The following is a 26,324-nucleotide window of genomic DNA, read 5'->3' as shown; positions in this document are numbered from 1 at the left end:
TTTCTCTGTGGCCCAGTTTCCTGAAGCTGCAAACATTAGCTTCATAAATGATTTTTTTAAACCACACTTTGGGTAAATATGTAAGTATGATATATGTGGCAAATTGCTCACATAGCAAATTGATTTTCTGGGTTAGGCAGGAAAGACTTTCACAAAAATCTTACAGGAAGTAAGATGATTTAGATGGAGTATCCAGTCACCTTCTGTTGAACCATTTCAGACCTAATTTATAATTTTTGTTCTGTCTCCCTTTAAAATTGAGCTTCCTCACATTTTCATACCTTTCATTTTAACCTACTTTACTGATAAGGTTTTTGGTTTGTTGGGTTTTGTTTCTGACTGTTTGCATTTATTGTCTTGGTATTCATTTATGCTTACTTAGCAAGGTATATTTCAGACAGAAACAGCTCACTGGTTTCATAGCTGTGCAGTACTAGCTCTTCAGTTCAAACTCTATTTTCACTGAAAGATTTGTTGCATCTCATGTCTCTTACATTGCTGTGTGACTCACCATGAGTTTGGGAGTCTTTCAGAACCTCAGAACACTCAAATGATTTAAATTTCTCAAATATGTTCATTTCACATATAGGAAGTCACTTTCATTTGGACCACTGGGTCTTGACATTAGAAATGAGAAGGTCCATGGCTCCACAACAGCTACCTCAGCCTGGCACGTGCCCTGGCCTCAGAGATTCACAGTCCAGTTCTTTGTCCAGTTGGGTGGCTCCTGTCTACCACCTTACCATGCCCACTTAACTGATGCAAAGTTAATATCACAAGTAGCCACCTGTTCCTTGCAGTGAAAATTGTACTTACCACTTTCATAGCCCCAAGATATCCATGTATCTTTATTAACAGGCGCTTAACAGCTTGCATCATTCAAAATGCCTCCCCTGCCTATCAGCTGATGATGGCCGCAGGAAGGTGGGCCTGGAAGATAACAGCTAGCAGGCTAAGGCCAGACACTGACACTTGCAGTTGTCTTTGGTAGTTTTTCTGCACTAACTTCAGGAGACAGCTCGTGATCTCAGGATGTATGGAAAAATAATCTTTGTATTACTGTTGTCAGGTAAGTGATTTTATTTCATCTTGGTTCTGTTATATTGCGTATGAGATCATAGAATAAAATATAAACTACCCTATTTTAGTTCTATCTTATTTAAATGAATAAATGAGTAGTATTTCCTCTTCCAGTCTGGTGGATGGATTTTACTGGAACTCAGCTACCAATGTGGGGGAAATGGCACAAGGGAGCCCAGTATTTATGGCCGAATCCAGTTTTCTAGTATGAGAAGCTTACTTCAATTCTAAGTCTAGCTACAATTAAAATAATTTTATCAAATGCTATGAGAAATACCTCTCTGTGAATAAATGTATTGCTTTGCTTGAGTTATAAGGAGATTCATTTCCAAACTAAAGAGTTATTAACGAAGATGTTGGTAGCTATATGGCTTTTAGTTTTCAAAAGGTATAATTTCCTATTTCTGCCAAATGCCAAGAAGCCAAAAGCATGAACACTGAAACCGTGGGGAGTTGTTCGCTTCTCTGTGGGTCCATTACTAAAGTGTCACATTGGAAGAAACAAAAACGAAAACAACTCTTACTGGCTTAGGTGTTACGTGAATTTTAGGAGAAATTTAAATCCATTAAAATAAAGAAATATCATAGGGTTATTATTAAATTGTATTAATTCAATAATTTGAATTTAACTTAGTTTAAATTTAATTATGAATTTAGTGTATTAAATTAACATGATTTGGGCCTCTTTCTGAGAATATTATAGTTAAACATCCTCTCAAGTGCAGTGCTTCTGTGTTAGCAATACTACTGCCCAGCACACAGGGGGCAGGCAGTTGCTTGAAACATTCTGAGTCTAGTAGACATTGCTGTAACCCAAGTGAGAGCAAGTATCAAGGATCTGCTGAGCACTCTGTAGCATACAGGGAAGAGAGATCAGCATTTTCTAAGATACCCTAGGGGAGGATAAAATAGTGCAATAGTTAAGAGCACAAGCATGAGGAACAGACAGAACTGGGTTCAAATCTAGTTTTACTTCTCAAGGCTGGGGAACATTAAAGCAAATTATGTGCCCACATTTTTATGTGTCCTCGTCTTTAAAATACAGGCAATGTTGGTACTTGCCTCATAATAATTGCATAAAGATTAAACAAAATATTTAATGGAATACACTTACTGATGCCTGAAACAAAGTAAAATGTTAAGCTTACTATGCATTTTCTATGATTAGAATTAACTCTCATGATTAATAAGTATTAATAATATAAGTATTATTAAAATAAGTAGTAGCTATCAATAATTACAGACTAGGGAACAAACCTACGTATGTGATTGGTGATTTCTGAAAAGTCAGAGAGAAAAGAAAATTACAGAAAGAAAACAGAAAACAAACATAGCTACTCTAATTTTTTAAGCAGAAAAGTATGAAAACATTTAGTTTCAAGAAAAGAAAACAAATGAAAGGGATGTAGTGTAATATTTGTATATCTATTCATATATTTGAAGTGCTATTACACAGAAAAAAAGATGTATTCTTTGTGTTGCTCCATGGGGCAAACCAAACTGGATGTAACTCAAGCAAAATTAGACACTGCATACTCTACTGGGGGTGTGCCCAGCATTTGGGAAAACTCTGTGTGACTTACAAGTGCCCCAAATTTGGAAAGGGTTCCTGGCAAAGAAATGATTTTTTTTTAATTTCTACAACTACACAAGCAGATAGTGTATTAAAGCCTTAAATGGCACTTGATAAAGAGGTCATTGGGGCAAGATGACCCTGAAAGCTACAATGGTCTCCAGTACCCAAGCTGTTATCATCTTCATAGCTTCAGAAACCCTCCAAGGAAACTCTCTTGATGTGGCTACTTTATAGTATAACAGAAAGGTGTAAGATCAAGTTTTTCCCCCATACTGATTAGCTGAAGAGTAAACATTGTGAAGTCCTTTTCTTTTTTTTCTTTTATTTTGCTATGAAAAAAAGATGATTGCCTTTCTTTCTCCAGGAATCTTAAGAACAAAGCTGATATTTCTAATTCTAAACTTACCAGAGATCTCCTTGTAAATGGAGAATCCATTTTTCCTAATATGATTGATTCCCAGTCCCTGAATTCCTGCACTCATTTGATGATTCAGTCATTACATGTCAGATTGTGAACCAGACACTGAGCCCACAGCAGGAAGAAAAATGGGCTCCCATGGAGGATACACGGAGGGTGGGCACAGTGGATGGTGGGAGGGAACGCAGATAATAAATGGAACAACAACTATCTTATTAAAATAAGATAAAAACAGTCAAAAATAATACAAAGCATATAAAACCAGGTAAGATGATAAACATGAATGCCGAAAACTGCTTAAGAAAAGGGTAGCAGGGAATTATTTTCTGAGTAGATGACATTTATGCTAAACGTGGAACAAGGAGACGGAGCCAACCCTGAAAATTCTGGGAAAAGAGGATAGAAGGCAGAGGGAAGAGCAAGAGCAAAAATTCTGAAACAGGAGGTAAGTTAGTGTTTTCAAGGAAAAGCTGGAGCTTTAATCTGAAAATCAGATTCTGAAGCTAAGAACCAATTTGAAAATACAGTACTATACCACTTCGACTAGGAAATTATGGCATAAACCAGGAGTCTCCAAAAGCTTTTTGTGTTTACTTAAAAATTCATACAAAATTTGCATTCTAGGTCATAATATACTGATTTAATTGGAGGAAACAAAGGCACTGGTATGATATCATCATGCCTACTTTATTCATCCGTGTATCCCCAGAATCTAGCACAGTTCCCGATTGGTATTTATAGTAGCATATTGGTTGAATAAGCAAGGAAGGAGGTGAAGGGAGGGAGAAGGAGAGATAAGCAGAGAGGTAGAGGAAGGAAGAAAGAAAAGGAAAAAAGAAGGAAGGAAAGAAGAGAGGAGGGAGAGAGAGAGGGAGGCAAGAAGGGGGAAGAGAGAAGGGAAGGGAAGAGACAGGAGGAAGGGGAGGAGGAAAGGAAAGAGGAAATATTTGTTTTCATCTGGTTAGACACAGTGAGTGCTCCGCATAGACAGATCATTATTACCCTGTGCATCTGACTCATACCCCTGCAGGTACATCAGTCTGAAAAGCACATGTTAAGTGAAGAAACAAGGCATGTCTTTTTTTTTTTTTTTCAGGGATCCAAGAAGAGAGCCTTGCTAGCTGTCTATTTAATGGGTACAGGAAAGAGTTACAGGAACTGTACGCCAGGGAATACATGACTATAAATTCTTGAAAAGCAAAACCTGTGTCTTCACTTACGTGTCCCACGCATTGTCAGCCACACAGTAGGCAGTCAATATCAACTACTCAAAATGACAAATGACAAATGACCAGAATTTTGTGGCAGACTAGTTTAGCCATGAAAAATCATTTAACACCCGTGGGCCTCAGTTTTCTTGTGCCTATTCAATAAAGCGCTGAGTAGATGGTATCTACAATCATTTTTCATCTGTAAACTCCAATGAATCCCCAAAATTCAGCCTGAGATGAGCTGGACTAGTTGCCAAACCTATAAATATCTTTAGCATGGTGTGAAATAGGGTTTTTAGAAAGAAACAGACACCCACTGTGAATTCCTTTGCAGAAAAGGTCTGAATAGAGGGGAAAGTAGGGATGGTATCTCAAACTTACTTTGTAGTGATTTTAAATTAGGAAATTTAGCTTCACATTCTTGTGATAAATTTCTTTTCACCTTGGTTTCTAGAAGATTATTCAAAACATCTATGAGACTATTTGAGAAGTATACTTTTGAGGAATTTCCCCCAAGTTATCTTTATAGATTATATTTTGACACCAACTGCAAATGTAATATCTTTTGCCCAAAAAAACCCCAATCCTACTTATATGGTGCTGACAAAATCAGGCTGGACCTACATTTTTACATCATAGATTTCCAGCCATTATTATCATATTCACATCTTTAGTAAGTACCTATCTGTGTAGTTTTCTGTGTTAAATGAACTAAACTAAAACTAAAGCAAAAATCTTGAAAAAAATTCCAGGTTTATCTCTGAGTGTTGGGATTGCAAGATTTTATTTTTTTTCTCATTTTAAATACTTTCTAAATTTTCTGCAAAGAGAACCATATAATATAATCAGGACAAGTTTTAATATATTTTAAAAAGTAAACCGAACAAACACAATCTCTGCTTTCTAAGAAGTCTTTAACTTCTGTACGTTGGTCATAGACTATGACTATACAATTTATTTGTGATATGTATTAAGAATTTCTGTCTAACCCAAATTATTATATGTAAGCACTGGAAAAATGATGTCATCTTTTTTTGTAGTGTACAAAGTTCTATAAACAGCTATTTCATCAACTTTGGTATTTCCATCCCTAGATTTATATACAGCAGGTTAGGTTCCGTACATAGGCAGGTTCTGAATAATAATAACCAACACTGATATAGCACTTACTTTGTGCCATGCATTGTTCTTTGCAATTTACTTACACTTAATTTTTAAAATTGTAGTAAAATACACATAATATAAATTTACCATTTGAACCATTTTAAAGTGTACAATCGGTAGCATTTAATGCAGTCAAAATGATGCACAACCATCACCATTATTTAGTTCCAGAACATTTTCATCACTCCAAAAGGACACCTCTTACCCATTAGCAGCCACTTCCAATTCCTCCAGCCCCTGGGAACCACTAATTTGTTTTCTACCTCTACAGATTTACCCATTTTAGATATTTCATATAAATGGAATCATATAATAGCCTTTTGTGTATGGCTTCTTTCACTTAAAATAATGTGTTTAAAGTTCATCCATATTGTAGCGTGTATCAGTATTTCATTCCTTTTATAATAAATATTATTCCATTGTGTTGGTATATCACATTTTGTTTATCCATCCATCATTTGATTAAAATTTGGGTTGGTATATCACATTTTGCTTATCCATCCATCATTTGATTAAAATTTGTGTTGTTTCCACCTTTTGGCTATTGTGAATAGTGCTGCTATAAATATTCCTGTACTAGTTTTGTTTGAACCCACTTTTAATACTCAAAGATGTATAGGGGTAGAATTGCTGGGTCATAGTAATTTTATGTTTAACTTACTAAGGAACTGCTAAACTCTTTTCCACAGGAGCTGCACCTTTTTACCTTTTCACCAGGGTGTATGAGGTGCCAATTTCTCCACAATCTTGCCAGAAATTGTACTTTTTCATTTTTTTAATTATAGCCACTTCAGAGGGTATGAAATGGTTTTTCACTGTGGTTTCTTGCATTTTCCTAATAACTCATGATGCTGAGAATCTTCTCATGTAATTGTTGGTAACTGCATTTTGCATATCTTTGGAGAAATGTTGGTTCTAGTCCTTCACCCACTTTTAAATCTATTTTTCTCTTTGTGTTGCTAAGTTGTAAGAGTTCTTTCTATGTTCTGGATAAAGAGTCTTATCAGATATACTATTTGCAAATCTTTTCCTTCATTCTGTAGATTTTTGTTTTTACTTTTGATAGTGTCCTTTGATGCACAAATGTTTTTCATTTTCAAGTCCAATTTATTTTTTTCTTTTGTTGCTTACACTTTTGATATCATATCTAAAAATAATTGCCAAATTTAAAGTCATAAAAATTTCTCCCTATGATTTCTTCTAAGAGTTTTGTAGTTCTTCTCTTACATTTAGCTCTTTGGTTTATTATCAGTTAATTTTTCTATATGATGTATGATAAGAGTCCACCTTTATTATTTTGCAGCTGTCCCAGCACCATTTGTTGAAGAGACTATCCTTTGCCCATTGAATGGTCTTGACACCCTTCTTGAAAGTTAATTGGCCATGGATATATGAGTTTCTTTCTGGAGTCTCAATTCTGTCCTAAGAATATGTCTGTTCTTGGGGCAAAATCACACAGATTTTATTGCTGTTACTTGGTTATACGTTTTGAATTCATGAAGTGTGATTCACTGAACTTTGTTCTTCTTCAAGATTGTTTTGGCTATTTAGATCCCTAACAATTTCATAGAAATTTTAGGATTAGGTTTTCCATTCTTGCAAAAAAAATTATGTGCATTTTAACTTAATCTGTTCAATAACTCTATAAGGTAGAGACTAATCCATGTATAATGATGGAACAAAAATATAGAGATCAAGTAAATTTTGCAAGGTCTCAGGTAGTTGCTAGAGGAATTCGTTTGAGCCTAGGCAGTTCCACTGCAGAATCTGTGCACTTAGAGAATATGTTATGTTGCCTGTACCATAACTAGTGATGTTCCAGGATTGGTTCCGTTACTCTTACAACATTGTCACTCAGTGTTCTGCTTGTGCTTTCACCAAGCTGAAGACTTTAATGAAGGTTGACGGTCTGTCTTCCTCACGTGGTGCAGCTAAGGAACTCTAACTGTGTGGCTGTTATGTTAGCCTTTTGCTACTTTTTATATGGGCTATAGAAAATGTTTTTAAATTCTGGAGGCCTCCTTTTGATGTTATCACTTATTTCCCAGTCATCATTATATTTTTAAAAACCAAAATAGAAGGAAATAAATACAAAACATAAAACGTGAATAGTACAGCTATTTGAGGCAACTGAGAATAGAGATCATGGCACTGAAATTGCATTTTGCTAGGAAAAAGACCACAAAAGTTCTCCCCTTGCTACCTCTCCTGAACTATTCTGCTAGATTCAGACCTCAAAAACATTGTATCAGGAAATACAGAAATGTTCTTTCAAAATGAGTGTATGGGAATGTGGGAATGCCTAATAAAATCTGTCTTCATTGATTCGTTAGCAAAAAATCATATAAATCAATAGCTTGTGATTGCAAGCAGATATATTTCAGATCCTTTCTGTGTTTGTTTTTTGCTTTCTTGATCTATCACAATTGGAGAAAACTTAAAATTTCTCAATGGTATTGTATTTTTGCCAATTTATTATTCTGCTTTATGTTTCTCGTTGCTATATTATTGGGCTATAATGGTCCATAATTACTTAAGAATCATTGTGAAATATATTGCTTAATGACACAAGTAAATCTTTTCCATTGTTTGTAATGTCTTTGCTCTTAATTCTACTTTGCCTAAGATTAATACAGTTATTCCTGTTTAGTTTTATATGTATTTATTGATTTATTTTGAAGATGGAGTCTTGTTCTGTCACCCAGGCTGGAGTGCAGTGGCACGATCTCGGCTCACTGCAACCTCTGCCTCCCGGGTTCAAGCAATTCTCCTGCCTCAGCCTCCCAAGTAGCTGAGAATACAGGCGCACACCATCACCCCCAGTTAATTTTTTGTATTTTAGTAGAGACATGGTTTCACCGTGTTGCCCAGGCTGGTCTCCAACTCCTGAGCTCAGGCAATCCACCTGCCTCGGCCTCCCAAAGTGTTGGGATTACAGGCATGAGCCATTGCACCAGTCCTAACCTATCTCTTTTGACTCAATCTGAAAGTTTCTGTCTTTTAATACAAAACCATAATCCATATGCATTCATTAATTCACAACTGACATTTAGTATCTTATTTCTGTTATCCTATTTCATATTTTATTATATGATTCTGTGTTTCTGCTCTTTTGATATATATACTATGTTTTACTTGCCTTTATCCTTTCATGTGTTTCTAAAGTATATAGCCTACTTGTAATTGTCCCATTAGCTAACTTTATGTTTTTGAAAGCATTCTCTCTCAGAATTCCCATTTTAGTGGTGCAGCACACATAGAAAGTCTAAGTGCTTTCTGGAGCTAGATAAGCTGGATAAAGGTGTACATGAGCCACTGGTCAATGGCTTGTGCAGGCCGTGAGTGCATTTCAGGTATGTCATATGCTATTGATCTGGCAGCCAGGTATTCACATAGGGTATAACCAGGTTCATCAGGCTCAAAACTTAATCAAGTATTATTGAGAAATAGTTAATGTGCACTACAACTCACAGCACACAGACTCACACACACACTTCTCTGAAATAAAATTCCACAAAATAATACCTTCCCTTATTCTGTGTGATGTACTTTGATATATTCTCTCCTGTTTTATACACCTTAATTTTTTTTAGAGACAAGATTTTGCTCTGTGGCCTAAGCTGGACTGCAACGGCACAGTCATAGCTTACTTCAGTCTTGAACTGCTGGATTCAAGTGATTCTCCAGCTTCTGCCTCTCAAGTAGCTGAGACTTCAGGTGTGCTCAACCACACCTGACTAATTTTTTTGTTATTTAATTTGTAAATATGGGGTCTTGCTATGTTGCCCAGGCTGGTCTTGAGCTCCTGGCCTCAAGCGATCCTCCTGCCTTGGCCTCCCAAAGCACTGGGGTTATAGGCATAAGCCACCACACCTAGACTACAACTCAATTTTTTAGTGCCAGTGACAACCCACTGGACTGATTTCATAACCCATTATTAGAGGAATGCACCATCCTGACTGCAGGTTGGAATTTTCTCAGAGAATCTATGTAGCACTGATGATTGGGTTTCATATCCAGAGATTCTAGTTATGCTAATATAGGGGCCAAGCAAACTATAGCCTGTTAACAGCCGGCCCCCTAGTTTTGTATGCCTTACAAGTTATGAATGATTTTTACTTTTTTAAGTGCTTAAAAAATCAAAATAGGCCAGGTGCAGGGGTTCAAGCCTGTAATCCCATCACTTTGGGAGGCTGAGGCGGGCAGATCATGAGGTAAGCAGATCGAGATCGTCCTGGCTAACACAGTGAAACCCTATCTCTACTAAAAATACAAAAAATTAGCCAGGCTTGGTGGTGGGCGCCTGTAGTCCTAGCTACTTGGGAGGCTGAGGCAGGAGAATGGAATGAACCCGGGAGGCAGAGCTTGCTGTGAGCCAAGATCGTGCCACTTCACTCTAGCCTGGGCGACAGAGCAAGCCTCTGTCTTAAAACAAAAAAAAAAAAGAAAGAAAAAAAATCAAAATAATAATAATAATATGTGAATATTATATGAAATTCAAATTCTACTGCCCACAAATCATTATTGGAACATAGTCATACTCATTTATTTATGCTTTGGTTTACATGTTGTCTGTAGCCGCTTTTGCACAGTGACAGAGTTGAATATTTGTAGTAGATGGTCCACAAAGCCTAAAGTAGTTATGGCCCACAAATCCTAAAGCAGTTACTCTCTCTCCCTTTACATAGGAAGTTTACTAATACTTGTACTAAGGGATCTCAACAGACAATTTGAAAAACTTAAGTTTTAGACTAAAGATTTCCAACCTAAATTCCTGTGGAGCTTTCTGAAGCTGCCAGGTAGAGATGGGAACAGGTTGTGAGGCTGCAGGCCAAACACTCAGGCCGGCTTCCACCAAGCAGTTCAACTCTGTCTGTTTCACACACTGATGTGCTTATCCTTGGAAAGTGATTAAAGTAAAATTAAATGCAAATTGAGGGAGGAAGTGAGGGAGACTGTGGCTCTAAAACAAAACCCTAAGAAACACCAACATGTAAGATGGCAAATGATGTTATTTCTAAAGTCGTTCAGGCTAATATCCCATACTGTAGCTGTTCACTTTATAGATAAAGGTGACACTAGAACCATAGAAAATGTAAGAATGGACCTCAAAACTCAGGAAGATGAAGTTTACATATATTAATCTATATTACCAACTGGAGCAGTTGTTCTCACTGCTGGCCGCACATTAGAATCCAATGCCTGGATATCACAGATGATTCTTCCATGCAGTCAAGGATGAGAACAAACTAGTTTCATTTCTGCAATTTTTTTATTGTTCAACCAGTGAAAGGAAGTACCAGTGGTGTGAGAACTTTGGGATAAAGTTTTTGTTTTCAATTGAAATTATTTTCATCCAGCCCAACTTCCTTAAGCCCAAATTTAATGTGTGTGAAGTTCAGCTACAGAAATACCAATATCTTAGACTAAAGCGGACACAGGTAAAATATGTGAAATCCCCTTTTGGTCTGAGGATTCTTTAGTAGGCAGGAGTGACCAGATTGGAATATGCTTGGCTGGAAAAATTAAGATTCAACTTAACAAACTGTTAATAACCAGAACCATCTGCTCTTCCGTAATGTGGATTTGCCACTGCAGGTCACCCTGCAATGCTATGTTAGAGGTACAACACTCCTACCCTCAGGCTATAAACAAGGTAAATTATTATCTTTATATCTCTTCATTTAGCCCTGATTTGCTGAAGTGAAGGCTTGCTTGAGAGTTGGTTGCATTATAATTTGGTGAGAATTTAATCTCTCAATGACAACTTACTTGATTCTCTCATTCTCTTTCTGCTACATAGATCACAGTAGACCTTGGCAGACAGTTCTGTAGTTACATAGGTCTGAATTCAAAATCCAGCTCTGCCACTTGGCAGCTGTGTGAACTTAAGCAAGTCAGGCAATGTTTCTGATGTTTTTTTTTTCCTCCTCCACAAAGAATAATTAATATATAACAATAGGGTCTCAGCTAGTTGTTTTAAAAATGGTTAGAGAAATGTGTGGAGTGAAGTAACTGTGCAGTAAGTGTTAACTACAAATATTATTATCTTAGACATACAGATTTCCATGATTCATGAATGGTGAAGCATCTTAGAAGACATCCATTCCAGGCCAGGCATGGTGGTGCACACCTATAGTCCCAGTTGCTCAGTAGAATGAGGCAGGAGAATTGCTTGAGCCTAAGAGTTTGAGGCTAGTATGGGCAATATGGTGAGACCCTATCTCAAGAAAACAGCAAAACTTGTTTTCAAGTTTAAAAAGAGAGACATCTGTTCCACTACTCTCATCTTAGAGGCCAGAAAACTGAGGCTCAGATAATTTCAGAGACTTGCACAGATCCCCCAACCATTTGGTGGCAAAGCCAGGAACAGAACTCTGCTCTCCTTTCCCACTGGGACAGTGGACAGAAATTCATCTTGATTTCCATCTGTCCAGGCTGAAGAATGTGCACTGGCTGGAATGACAGAGTGATCGATTTTTTTCTCCACCTCTGCTGTCTCAGCAATGGTTTGGGACAGTGTGGATGACCAGAAGCTGGATAGTACAGAGCCAGGCTAAAAAGTTCAGGCTTCCTGAAGGGAAGCTGCAGTCCTCCTAGGCCACAACACCTTCGAGACAGAATAGATAAAGCACCCTTCTCTACCAACTTAGGAAAGGAAGAAGTGTGACCAATTAGCTGTATGGGGACTGCCAAAGCACGCCAGTCTGAAGATGAGCAGAAACCGGCTCATTCCATTTGGCACCTAGCACACTAACTGCACCAGTTAATAGGCCATGCTTTTCTCCAGAGCCATTGGCTGAAGAGTTCAAATAAAAAGTATTGAGAATAGGCTATCCAAAACAGTAGGCTCAGATGCTATCACACAAAGCACTTTATCCTTAAGTTCAATTTTTCTAAATTGTAGTTGGCTGCTTTGGCTTAATAAAAACCTTCCAAAAAGGAAAAATGAATGGCCACAGACAGTATGGGTATCTAACTATATTATCACAACTTGACCAAGATTGAACTTGCCAATCCTTTGGTTCAAGAGCAAAACAAAATCGTTCCCTTAAAATATTGCTTCATGGGAACAGTCTTCTTCAAACATCTTTTAGCACAGGCAAGATTCCCATTTATACGTTAATTGTGTCCAAGACAATGAGATCGGGCAGAAAAGGCATTGACTTGGAAGTCAATGGATATGAGTTTTTGTCCCAGTTTTACCACAAATTAGCTGAGCATAACTTCCACAGATGCATTTATCAAGTAGTTTTCATCGTCATTGCAATGACAAAAAACTGTAGCATTTAGAAAATTTAGTTTTCAGACTTGGAAACTATTTAAAGCATTTCATATGAAGGGTGTGTCCTTGTAAGAGTTTGCTTATGCAAGATAAGGCTTCTTTCAGCTGCAAGTCAGGAGCGAACCAAAACTCAAACCAGCAGCTGCATGAGCTGACTTTATCACATCTTGACAAGAGCTCAGCCACTGGAAGTTTTGGCATACAGCAAAACTGAAGGGTACTTATACAATATCACATTTTATTTTTATTGTTTCTAATAGCATTCCAGGTTGGAAATGTCAATTATTTGGGAAAGCTGAGTGGTCTGGTAGATAAAGCATATAGCAAAGAACTAGGAGGCTGGCTATTTCCAGTTGTTCTCCTAACATGTCTTGGGTCCCCAAGTCACCCCACCTCCATGGTACAATGGGAACAGTGGCAGAAGTCCATGCTCTCTCCCCCAACACATGGGGATAAGAGACAAGAGAGGTGAAATGTTCTGGAACATATCCGATGTTATACAAGTATAAGCTGTGAGATGATCCAAACACAAATTTTGAATATTTCATTTTCTAGAAAGTATACCAATTCATTCCACCCTTCTCAAACCTAAATTACAGAATTCAATTCAGGTCACACAGATTTACTTTGTACTAAGTACTATAGCAAATGCCATTTCAGTGCCTGAAAACTGAAAAACATAAATTTAAAGTAGGAGTTTGAGGTCTCACTAATATGACAAAACATACCTTTATATTTTATTTTGCACTAATTTGCCACTCAAACATGAAACTCTTATCAGTCTGAGAGATTTGCCAACACTTGCCTGCTAGGTGCCCTAAGCCTCCACATCAATGCACGTTACACTCCCCTTTCTCCATATGTTAGCCCATGCTATTTCTTTATCCCTCCTCCTCTGCATCTTCACCTAAAACTCTGCCCATCCTTCAGGGTTCATCCAGTGATTCATTTGCAAGTAGGCATGGGGTAAGGTCTTGAGAGTATGTTTCTCAGAGGCCCATGCAGCTAAGAAAATGTGCAGTGTTGGCACAATGTCTGTCTATTCCTGGGTAGCCAGATGCTGGACACATCTTTCATAACACCACAAGGTAAATACACTTCACTTGGAGAGAGAGGTGAAATTTTTCAGGTATAGACTGGATGTGTTCCTGCCAGAAGACGTGAAGGGATTAAGAAACTGACTCTCATCTCACTATTGCTAGAGCAAAACATAATTTCTCGTAGCGGCTATAGTATAAGCACACTGAGGGGTAAGAGATAAAATCTCAGTAATACAATAAATCAGTGTGGAAAAAAATCATCAAAATGAAGACTACATGGTTTTTATTAAAATTCTAGCTTTTAGGATGTCCAGGGAGCTCAGGAATTTAGTTGTCCTTTTTTGTATGTACAGTATGCCCCAATGCTTGCTGACTAATGTACTAAATCATTAGAGAAATCTTGCTGACAAGATCTCAACCAAGCAGCGAGATCTGGAAGGTGAGACTAATATTGGGGGTCAGCAGAATTAAATCTCAGTTCTGCTCCTTACCAGATATGCTGATCTGAGCTAGTCCTTTAATTTTTATGAGACCAAATATCTATCTGTAAAGTCGGCAATTTGGATTAGATGTGCTGCAAGTGGTTTTCTAGCTTAAATGTACCTTCTGAATTCAACAGGGCAATACTGAAACTGACCTTTAATCTACGAATGACACAAGTAGATTTTTGAAAGCTAATTTAGCTACAGAAAGCTGAGCGCTCCAAAAGCAAAGAGATAAAAATAACAGGAGAGCCTTCCCTTAATCCAGTCCCTAAGCAGTTTGGGCAAACTAAAGTTCGTTGTTCAATGGTTACGAGTTTGCTTCAATGCTTTCTACCCAGTTTACTGAACTAAATAGTATATAGCTATAGTAAAAAGTCCTATTCAAAAACCATCTTCTCACAGATATTTTGCACCTTTGCAGAATTGAATATGTCCACAGATGTCTATTACCTGGTTAGGGTCTTAGGAATCTAGGAGAGCCAAGTAGTTGTGTGAGCTGTTGTTATCAAATGTAGTTTTGAACATTCTTGGTGATTTTAAGGGATCATATTGTGGAAATTTGGTTTCCTTACCTTGAATTGTGAATGAAGCTTTAGCATTTGAGGATGTTTCTTTGGTTTCTCCTTCCAGGTAAGTGATTTTTTTTTTTTCCACCAGATGCTGGTTTATTTAATTTGAAGCTATTGATGAAATTCTTTAAATTGCCCCCATGTGATTCTACTCTGGAATAACTAACAAATTATTTAAAAGTTAATTAATACTAGAAAATATGAAAACTCATTTTTGTGGGAACTATTGTTCCTTCAAGATGACACTGTTTTGTAAACTATAGACTACCAATAACAAGCCTCTGTGCCTTCCTCTTACCACTAAGCAAGCATGGGTATTAATTCCTACTGAAAGGCTTATGCTATCTTTTTTCCAGAAATGGAAGAAAAATGAACTATGAAAAAGGTCATTTTATAGGTCAGCTACCATTATGAGATTGTTGAGGAAATGATATAAAAAACAATTTTTATCAAATTATCTTTAGGGCATTTATATGTTTATTTTCTTACCGTGTTGACTTAGGTGACTTTAAGAAGTTGTATCAGAGCAACTGATTCTGGTGAATTAAAGCAAGTATTTCTAAGAACATAAGTGGCAACTTTCAGTCTCAAATCAATTTGGCCACCAAGCAGTTTTTGTAAGGGTACAAATAGGACATAACATGCTCAGATGCGACTTGGATAAAGTGTATTCAATTTTACATCGAGGAAATTGTGTCAATGTGTTACCTTCAATGTTAGAAATTCCCAAGTTCTGACAATAGTTCAGAGCCTTGTTAAAAGCCAGAGTGGAGGCATGTAGATCCAGCTGGAAAGAGAGGCATTATGGTCTCACTTAGGACAAATTTTAAAGCCAGTGTTAGGGTCTGAGTCCAGCTTTGTAAACTTGAGTACAGTGTTTGATCTCTGGGGTTTCAGCCTTGACTTCAGAACAAAATTTCCACCAAGTGCTCTTTTACTGTGAGGAGTAGCTGTTGAAGAAGAAAGAAGTCTACCTATTTGCTAGAGTGTTACAATTGTTTTGATAAAGCTCAAAACTTATCTAAATAAGCTCTCTCTCCCTAAGCATGTTTTCATTTTTAGAAAAAAGTTACATATACTTTGCTTATAAATTTAAAATACTTTTCACCTCCTCTGACTTCATTTAAAATTAAAATAATTAAAGTATCAATTTTAAGAGATATTAGCTCCCATTGTTGGTTCTTTGCCATATTCTTTTGACAGCCTGCTGTAATTTTCTGCCCCCTTTAAAGCCTCAGGCTATAGGCCTTCTCCACCAAAGGAATGTTAAGAAGTGATAAGGACCTTCTGTGAGCAGAAGTGGCTTGTTTGCAAAGGGACTGCTTATCTTGGCCACTCTTGAACACAAGATGGGACCCTCTACTGCAAAGCTCCAGCATGTTTTTTTCCCCCTAAGTTATCCCCCATACTACTGACAGTGATTTTCGCTAAATAAAAAACTGCTTGAAACCCTTCATTGTCTTTCCACTGCCTTAAAGATAAAGTCCAAATTCTAGAACATGGCCCACAGCATTTGGAGCCTCACCACCTCTTCAGCCTCTCATTTGCTGTTCACCCATTTCTCTATTCCTGTCCTTCTCACACCTTGTGCTGCAGCCACATAGATAACCTGCAGTTTTTCTAACGTGCAATGATGTCTCAAATTCCAAGGCATTGCTGGTACCACACAGCCTGCCTGGAAAAATCCTAGACTTCTTTCAAGATAAATTCAAAAACACCTCCATGAGGTCTTTCTACCTTTCCAAGTAGAATTGACCACTGTCTCCTTTGTGTCCCCACTTCCACCACCATCCTAAAATACTTATTATACTTAGATTCATAATTGTCACTCTTACTGTACTGGAATTACCCTGAAAGGAAAGGCCATGGATTATTTATCATTATATTCCTAGTACGTAGCCCACAGCGTATACCGCCCACCCCCAAAAAAAACTTTCGTAAATAATTGAAGAAATTAAGAAACACCCAAGGCCCCCAGTAAACATCAAGGCCTAAGGAATGCATATCTGGATTCTAAATAATCATAAGGTTTTACAACACCATGTTAAGCACCACGGACTTCAGAGAGCTTTTAGTCTAAATCTTATTAGAGAGGCCAGCGAAGACCTCCTAAAGGAAGTGGCATTGAACTCAGACTTGAAAAGCCAGTAGTTAGGCAAAGACAGGGAGGGAAATATTTTAGACAAAGGGAGGAGCTGGCACAAGATTTAGGACATGGAAAAGGGTATGGTGCAGTCATAGAGGGAACAGATGTGCAGAATGGCTGGAGCCCCAAGAGGGAAGGGAAGGGTGAAGCAATGAAGATGTGAGGCAAGCAGGACTGGACCATGCAGAGTCTTGCAGGTGTTCACAAAGAAAATTGCAGCACCCTCCCATAGACTGAAAACACCTCTCTACCTGAACTCCTGGAATTCTGACTCAGGTAGTCCCTAACATCCGGCTGAACAGTTAGGAAACTTGGAGGAATACGTATATTTGTACTCATAGTCAAAACTACTAGATGGCATTTACAGACTACATTTTGTGTATTTTTATTTTTTACTTTTTGTTTTTTTTTTATGTTAGCAAAAGTATGCTTGCTATTGAAATGTTGAAAATATTTCATTGGTCTTAAAATGATGCTTATTTTTCCAGATGCTTGCATTCATTCTGCATGTGCTATTTTGTCATTTGGTTTAATTTATTAAACAATTTTATTAATTAAATTAAATGTATTAATTATAAATTAATTAATTTATAATTATATGTTATAATTTATTTATTATAAATAAGTTAAATTTATTAATTATTTAAATTATTATGTTAACATTCAGATGCAATCTGAAAACCCATTTGTTCTCACACTGCTATAAAGAAATAACTGAGACTGGGTAATTTATAAAGAAAAGAGGTTCCATTTGACCCAGCCATCCCATTACTAGGTATATACCCAAGGGACTATAAAGCATACTGCTATAAAGACACACGCACACGTATGTTTATTGTGGCACTATTCACAATAGCAAAGACTTGGAACCAATCCAAATGTCCAACAATGATAGACTGGATTAAGAAAATGTGGCAAATATACACCATGGAATACTATGCAGCCATAAAAAATGATGAGTTCATGTCCTTTGTAGGAACAGGAATGAAATTGGAAATCATCGTTCTCAGTAAACTATCACAAGAACAAAAAACCAAACACCACATATTCTCACTCATAGGTGGGAATTGAACAATGAGAACACATGGACACAGGAAGGGGAACATCACACTCCGGGGACTGTTGTGGGGTGGGGGGAAGGGGGAGGGATAGCATTAGGAGATATACCTAATGCTAAATGTCGAGTTAATGGGTGCAGCACACCAGCATGGCACATGTATACATATGTAACTAACCTGCACATTGTGCACATGTACCCTAAAACTTAAAGTATAATAATAATAAAATAAAATAACATCAAAAAAAAAAAAAAAGAAAAGAGGTTTAATTGCCTCATGGTTCTGCAGGCTATACAAGAAGCATAGTGCTTCTGCTTCTGGGGAGGCCTCAGGAAACAATCATGGCAAAAGACGAAGGGAAAGTAGGCATGTCTTACATGGTTGGAACAAGAGCAAGAGAGAGAGTTGGGAGAGAGAGCATTGGAGCAGGAGCAAGAGAGATTGGGGAGGTGCCACACACTTTTACACAACCAGATCTTATGAGAAATCACTATCTCCACGACAGCATCAAGGGGGATGATGTTAAGCAATGAGAAACCAGCCCCATGATTCAATTACCACCCACCAGTCCCCAACTCCAACATTGGGGATTACATTTCCACATGAGATTTGGATGATGACACAGATCCAAACCATACCACTCACCTAATTCTTTCTCCATAAGAATTTGTCCAAGCATTTATAACAATTAGCATTTCATTTAACATATTTTATGAATAAGGCACTATTCTCATGCTGAGAAGATTCAAAATAATGGCATATTGAAGTCCTAGGAACAAGTTTTATGTTTCAGAAGAGCCCATTTGGTATCCACAGGGATAAGAAATGTGCACCCTAAATGTAAGTGGATTACACTGAACTGAAAGGTGTAAAGAAGGAGTGGAAGATTGAAGGGAGAAGCGTGGAGAGGATGAAAGTCAGAAATGGAAGTGACAAGCACACCTGAGTGAAGGATGAGAGCTCCAGCTGCCTTTTCCAGTTGTATTCCCATGTAGCTGAGCCAAAGGCTGATCTCAAGTTTATTGTTACATGCCCATTTAAGGCTTCTGGCCATTAACACTTTTGATTTTTTTTGGCTTGTTATTTTACTAGCTATTTTCACAACACTTTCATAGCTAAACCTATTTTACTCAGATTGTATGCCTTTTCAAAAATACAATAGATGGTCCATATTCCGTTAACTAGAAATAAGCCGAAGCTCATATCTAACATTTATTAAGAGAGATGGATTATTTTTGTTCATTAGTTATCTTTGTAAATAATTTTTACATACTTTAGTTGACTCATAAAGATGTTTCTTTCTGTAATTTTAATCTTAGTATTTGTTGAACTTTAAAATTCCTATCACCAGGTTATTGTTTAAAAGCACTGGTTTTTATATTATCTTAAAAGCCATTATACCTGAGTGCTGAACAACTTAGAAACATTCAGTAATTGTTTTGCATGCTATTTAGTGAATTCATATGTATCGTTTATACACACATGATGGAATCAGGTGGCAGGCCAAGTTAAAGAGCAAGGCCAGAAAAGAACTTAAAAGAGAAGAGAAAACATGGACAGTTTAGGAACAATAGATCATGTCTTCTCCATGATTTGGAGGTAAACTGATTACCTATCAGCTGATAAATAGAGGAAGGTTTAAAACTCTTCCCTTGGGTAGACTAATGAGAGGTGTCAGAGAAGATGTTTTCTGTTGTTTGTGGGTTCTCCAGGAAACTTTGAGCATTCAGCTGAGGGGCCCAGTTGGCTGCCTCTGAGAAGAAGCCCTTCCACCTCCATTCCATTGAACTTGGGTGCCATTCCCCTCATTTGAATGTCTCAAAGAGATGAGCAAAGGTACATCTACAGAGTTCAGGGTACTGACGTTTATCATAATGATTTATAACTCTCAGAAGAGTGAAAAACACATGAATGCACAGAAGATTGAAATATAAACCACAGAACATTCATACAATGGAATACTTTGCAGTCATAAAAATCTTCTCATAGAAGAATATTTGACAGCATAGGGATATCTGTGGCATATTAAGTAGAAAGTCAGACTTGTAAACATTATATACATATTCACATATATTTAAACACCATGATCCCATACTTAGATATAACCATTAAAAGGTCAGATGGTTATATATCAAAATGTGTCAAATGTTCAACCTTGCATAGGCTGAGTGTAGATGAATTTTATATTATTCTTTGTGCTTTCTTGTAGTTCCCAAATTTTCTTTACTGAATCTATATTACTTTTGCAATATAAAGAATTTAATTTATAAAATTTTATAAAGTGACTTACAAATTTGAAATGTATTGCATTAAGAATAAAAAGTGTTTAATTACAAAAATAATTCACAGTTTATTTAATGAGATTTTAAAAGGATATATGTCAGTCTACATTCTGATTTCATGTTTGCATGCGTGGTTTTTTTTTATTTTTTTTTGAGACAGAGTCTCGCTCTGTCGCCCAGGCTGGAGTGCAGTGGCGTGATCTCGGCTCACTGCAAGCTCCGCCTCCTGGGTTCACACAATGTAATAGTGTTTTATTATTGTTTCCATTTTTACTGAAGAAGTAAGATTGTCCCTAGCAGATGGAGACATTGAGATATGGGGCAGAACTTTTGTTCTATATAATTATTACGCGCTTCCACCTTTCTTAGCATAGACAGTTTCCCAAATGCAACTTCAAGTTACCCATTTATAAGCATAATAACAATAATACCCAACATATATGTAATGCTCTTTATGTGCCAACTGCTATACAAACACATACACATCACATACACACACATACCACATACACACATATTTAAACTAATTTCGTTCTCACAATGTCATTTTGAGGCAAGTATTATTATTGTACAGATTAGAAAACCAAGGCACACTTTATCTGTAAACCTCTGCTATGCAGAAATTCTGGAGGGGCTTCTGGCCCCTTAATTTTAAAATAAGGCCAATAATACAATGCTTACCACATAGCAATTCTCTAAAGATTATGTAAGATATATACCAAAGCGCTTAGCTCAGGGACTGGAGGGATGTGAGAGGAATTTGTCTTTTGCGATATGCTTTATGGTCCGCTCAGTCACCTCGTTCTTAATCCCTTTCTCAACTTCTATTTTATACAGAAATTGTGAGCATATCAGCATTAAGTACCACTGAGGTGGCAATGCACACTTCAACCTCTTCTTCGGTCACAAAGAGTTACATCTCATCACAGACAAATGGTTTGTTTTCATTTTTATTTTTAAATTGTGGCTCTGAAATCATTTTTGTGATGCAACCCATTTTAGGGGACCTGTCACTGCAGAGAAACTGACAAACACTGAGAAATGCAAGCTAAGTAGACACAGCCTACTAAGTAGACACAATTCTTACTATAGAGGAATTCTAGCCTCTGAAATATCTCACAGAAATAATACTGTGAGTTAAAGAAATTAAAACAATGTGGCAAAGCACAGAAATGATGCACGTGACCATGAAATAGTGGGCCAGATGAAGGGGACCTAATAGTGTGGTGGTGCGGAGGGTCTGTGGGCAAACTGAGTTCAGCTCAGACCCGGGCTCAGCTCTATCCCAGCTGCTGACCCAGGGTGAGTTGCCCTGCAGGGTTTCTATCCCATTAATTTTAAAATGGGGCCAATAACACAGTACTTATCTCACAGCATTTCTCTAAAGGCTAAATAAGAAGATGTATCTAAAAGTTATTAGCTCAGAGCCTCACACATTCTCAGTGACTGATAAACAATAAGCAAAGCTGTGTGCTGAGATAAGAGGAATCTGGTGGCAGTCTCTCTTGTTAGTTTTCAGGGGAGAAGAAGAAATTCTGGAGCTGCTGCTGGGAGGGATGTGGGAGAGTTTGTCTTTCATAATACGCTTTATGTCCACGCAGTCACCTCATTCTTGTTCCCTTTCTCAACTTCTCTTATATGCAGATAAGCACAAAGGGGACACATATTCAGCCACTCTTGGAGCTCATGAAGTTTCAGAAATTTCTGTTATAAATGTTTACCCTCCAGAACAGGATAACGGTATGTTCTTAGTTTTAAATAGTTGCTCTGGAGTCATTGTTGTGATTGAACTCTATTTATACGAGCTGTAACTCATGACAGTTCTCAAACTTTCGTGACAGAAAACCCATCTCTTTTACTCCAAAGCCCGTATAGCACCCACAACTATTAACTGTGACCAAGAAAGAGAAGGCAAGCCCCAAGTAACCTTTGTACGTAAAACCTAAAGAATGAAAAAATATACCTGAATCCTCAATCATCAAACAACATAGTACATACTAAGTAATTTGTAATAATTAAACTCTAGAAAATTGTGTGGCTTCAGTAGTAAGAGAGTTTCATGACGTAAAATGGCAAGTGGAGACAGAGACAAAAGTAGGATGTGGACTGAGAGGGAAGGTTAGCACAGGTGGAACAGTAAGGCAACCATACTATCAATTGCTACTGACATAGAATCCAGAGAGACTATTGGCAAAAGCTCAAATGAGACACAGTAACAGTTTAGATTCAGACAGTGGCTGTGGCAGAAATCTGGAAAATTGATAGCCGCATGATCCCTCTTTGCATGGGACTGGCATCTCTGTGGAGTAATGGCTCCATATGCCTCCTTTCTTCTCATTATTTTTACAATTTTTAAAAATGCATTGCTTCTTGTGGAAGTCAATAAGTGATTCTTCCAATACTTTCTCATTCCTGTCCCCTCAGTTATAAGACAATTTGCTTATTTGTCATCCATGAATACTTGTTGGGTCATTAAAAGTAGATACTGAAATTACTAATGGTAGGACTGACACATTACCTCATAAATGTTACTAGCTAGATGTTGAAAGTTGACCAACAACTCTCAAAATATGATTAAGAAAAGGAAACCCACAGAACAGTTTGAATCCAAAATGATTTTTTTCTTTGCACATGTCTTACTTATTTGGACTTACATTGAAATTTTGCTTTATAGGAGAATGGGTACAACCTGTCCATCCTTTCTCTAGACCAGGTATGTTAATATTTGACAAAGAATAAAAGTCACTCCATTTTAAACTATCCATTGCTTGTTTCAAATGTCTAAGAAAATGTGTCAATCTTAAAACAGAAGAGCATATGTTGTTAACTTTATTCACATGAAATTGTAAAGGCAAAGAAAATATTCTCTTTTTAAAATTAAAATAGGCATTTCTTATTTTTAAAAACATTTTGGGGGCCAGGGGCAGTGGCTCATGCCTATAATCCCAGAACTTTGGGAGGCTGAGCCTGGCTAATCGCTTGAGCCCAGGAATTTGAGAACAGCCTGGGCAATATGGCGAAATCCATCTCTACAAAAAATACAAAAATTAGCTGGCATGGGGCATGCACCTGTAGTCTCAGCTACTTGGGAGGCTGGCTGAGGTGGGAGGATCGGATCCATTGCCTGAGTCTGGGAGTTTAAGGCTGCAGTGAGCTATGACTGTGCCACTGTACTCTAGCCTTGGTAAGACCCTGTCTCAAAAACAAATACATAAGTAAATAAAAATAAATAAAAACATTTTGGAAATAGAAATACATAATTTGGTAATAGTTTTTCTCTTAAGTTAGATGTTTTACCTTTCTAACCAATCCTGAGTACTTGAAAAAAGCCTCATAAGAGCTTATAAAACAAATGAACTTCCCTCTTCCCTCATATAAAAAGCAAGACATTTAAAATCATCTAATTAACTGGTACTGTATTTCAAGGGTAAATGTCAGCCTTGATTCATTTTTGGCCCAATGCAACCACTTAGGGACCATCTTGACAACCTCTGCTGAAGGGACATCCCTTCCCCTCACTTGAGTATCACTGTGTGTGCTCATTTGCTATTCTGCATTCCAAACCTCCCTTCACACTTGGCTGTGTCCACGGCTCACAGGGTAAAAAGCACATCATAGAACTTCATCACTATCGCATACATTCAAGCTAAGTGGTCAAGAAGACTGGGCAACACCAGCAAGAGGAAATGCTACTTTTACTTTTTATCAACAATAGGACTTTTAAATATTAATTAGGCAAATAAATGAGCCATTTTACCTTTATGTCTAGCCTTCCATTCTATTTACTTCAACTGGAAGCACTACAAATATGCTATAAATATGGAAATATCTCTTACTTAATTGATTTCAATTGTTTCATTCCCAACATATAAATGACTCAACAAGCATTGTTAGTGACTATATTGGAGACTATGCATAAGAATACTGTGGAAGGAATAAAGCTTAGAATATAGATGATCTGCATTATAGTTATAATTCTACTTTTAACTAGTTGTCTGACCAAGGCTAAGTTAACCTTATTCAGCTGCTTTTCTTCATTTGTAAACTGTTTATACCAGTTTCTTTCCAAAATTATGATTCTATGATCTGTTCAATGCTCTTTTATATGTTAAGACATTGTTTTCTCTCATAACTTCCAAACTATGGGAGAATTTGTGGTTTTTTCCCCCATATCTGAGGAGAACGTCCACTGAGTTCTTATCTACAGTTACACTAGTGAAGAACGCTGGGTCTGGAATCAGAAGCCTCAGGTCTTAGTTCTGTCATCAACTATTTTGCGACCTTGGACAAAAGACTTGATCACTCACAGTCCCAGTTTCCCACAAGGTTACTGTAAAGCACACAATTTAAAAAAAGACAAAATACACATAATAGTATGTTAATTGTACTTTGTATTAAAAGGCAAGGTGATGTTATGCTGATGTTATCTGTCTTATTTTTCTATTGCTATGTGGTCATTTATTTCAGACTTTCATAATTTTGCTGCTCTCTTTAGCTCCTGTAGTGATAATACTCATTATTTTGTGTGTGATGGCTGGCGTTATTGGAACAATCCTCTTAATTTCTTATGGTATTCGCCTACTGATGAAGGTGAGAATTCAGTTTTTAATTTTGCTCTAAATACCAGTGTGAGCAGCTCTAGGAGGGTTTATTCCTCTGAGTTCAGTTAAACTCAGAAGAGAAACAGAACTGCATAAAATTCCATCTTTTTCAACTGGACACATAGAAGTCACTGTGTTTCTCTAGCAGAATTTTTTTGTTTGCATTTGCCCAATTAAAGGGAACCTCTAAATATAAGTCTGTCCCCCATTTTCCCAATGAAAGATCTCCCTAAGTTTTTGTCTAACTTGCTTTCACATATTTTGATGGATATTGAGGAAATATTAAGATTCTACTTATAGTATTTACCCTATTAGTGTATAAAATATTTAAAATAATATATTTACATATGTTTAAAACTTTGGGGGAGGCCAAGGCAGGAGGATTGCTTGAGCTCAGGAGTTTGAGACCAGCCTGAGCAAAAAGGTGAAACCTAGTCCATACAAAAAATATGAAAATTAGAAAGGCGTTGTGGTGCACATGTGTAGTATCAGCTATTCAGGGGGCTGAAGTGGGAGGATTGCTTGAGCCTCGGAAATCAAGGCTGCAGTGAGCTGTGATCATGCTACTGCACTCCAGCCTGGGCAACAGAGTGAGACCCTGTCTCAATAAATATATAAATAAATAAATAAAAATAAAATAAAACTTTTGCCTTTCTTAATTCTCACATATTCTGAAACAGATTTTTCAAATTTCCACCCATGAATTCTTAACATCAGTGATTTTTTTTTTGAATCATTAATGCTTTTTTTAATTTTTTTTTTTTTTTGAGACAGAGTTTCCCTCTGTCACCCAGGCTCGAGTGCAAAGTGGCGCAATCTCTGCTCAGTGCAGCCTCTGCCTCCCTGGTTCAAGTGATTCTCGTGCTTCAGCCTCCACAGTAATTGGGACTACAGGTGCAGGCCACCATGCCTGACTAATTTTTGTATTTTTTTAATAGCAGAGATGCGGTTTCGCTGTGTTGGCCAGGCTGGTTTCAAACTCCTGACCTCAAGTGATCCACCTGCCTTGGCCTCCAAAGTGCTGGGATTACAGGTGTGAGCCACTGCGCATGGCCACAATTAGGGTTTTTATAAAGCCAAAAGAACTTGGAAACACCCCTAGGTACCCTTTAGAAGCCTCCAATTGGCTACAGCCTATGAAGGATTGGCCTGTGACCAATCAGAGGCTGAAGTGGAGGCTTAACTCATGGTCAAGCAGAGGCTGAGGTGGAAACTTCTTGTCTTTTTATCACAGGCATGAGGATGTGGCCTGCATGCTGCCTGATCTTGCCTAGAACCGGCTGCACCTGCTGTTCTCTTGTTTATGCAAACTGGCTGCACCTGCTATTCCTTTGCTTATGCCCCTACCCCTGGCTATCCTAATTCCCTGTTCTCCTGCCTCACTATTACTGTATTCTCTACTTCTAAAT

General features: G+C 37.4%; 2 protein-coding genes across 2 annotated transcripts; both read left to right on the top strand.

The window, feature by feature from the left end:
* The first annotated feature begins 479 nt into the window (after positions 1–479).
* On the top strand, positions 480–26,098 carry LOC461520 (glycophorin A-like protein). Its single transcript, NM_001427972.1, has 6 exons — positions 480–1,069; positions 21,152–21,250; positions 21,959–22,054; positions 22,989–23,027; positions 24,819–24,904; positions 26,018–26,098. Exon 1 carries the CDS (start codon positions 571–573, stop codon positions 754–756), a length of 186 nt encoding a protein of 61 aa, NP_001414901.1. The 5' UTR covers positions 480–570; the 3' UTR covers positions 757–1,069; positions 21,152–21,250; positions 21,959–22,054; positions 22,989–23,027; positions 24,819–24,904; positions 26,018–26,098.
* LOC134806961 (glycophorin-B) lies at positions 896–26,098 on the top strand. Its single transcript, XM_063808474.1, has 6 exons — positions 896–1,069; positions 21,152–21,250; positions 21,959–22,054; positions 22,989–23,027; positions 24,810–24,904; positions 26,018–26,098. The coding sequence occupies exons 1-6, from the start codon at positions 1,033–1,035 to the stop codon at positions 26,096–26,098; spliced, it is 447 nt and encodes a 148-aa protein (XP_063664544.1). The 5' UTR covers positions 896–1,032.
* Positions 26,099–26,324: the final 226 nt, after the last annotated feature.

This window comes from Pan troglodytes, chromosome 3, assembly GCF_028858775.2.
Source record: "Pan troglodytes isolate AG18354 chromosome 3, NHGRI_mPanTro3-v2.0_pri, whole genome shotgun sequence".
Classification (NCBI taxonomy): domain Eukaryota; kingdom Metazoa; phylum Chordata; class Mammalia; order Primates; family Hominidae; genus Pan; species Pan troglodytes.
The sequence above is the reverse complement of the archived record's forward strand: the minus strand, read 5'-3'. Positions and strand labels throughout refer to the sequence as shown.

Excerpts from the sequence above, each read along its gene's own strand:
- LOC461520 (NM_001427972.1), top strand. The coding sequence starts at position 571 with ATGTTCATTTCACATATAGGAAGTCACTTTCATTTGGACCACTGGGTC.
- LOC134806961 (XM_063808474.1), top strand. The coding sequence starts at position 1,033 with ATGTATGGAAAAATAATCTTTGTATTACTGTTGTCAG. Across the intron at positions 22,055-22,988 it reads CCCTCCAGAACAGGATAACG|GAGAATGGGTACAACCTGTC; the intron begins GTATGTTCTTAG and ends TTTGCTTTATAG. Across the intron at positions 23,028-24,809 it reads CCATCCTTTCTCTAGACCAG|CTCCTGTAGTGATAATACTC; the intron begins GTATGTTAATAT and ends TGCTCTCTTTAG.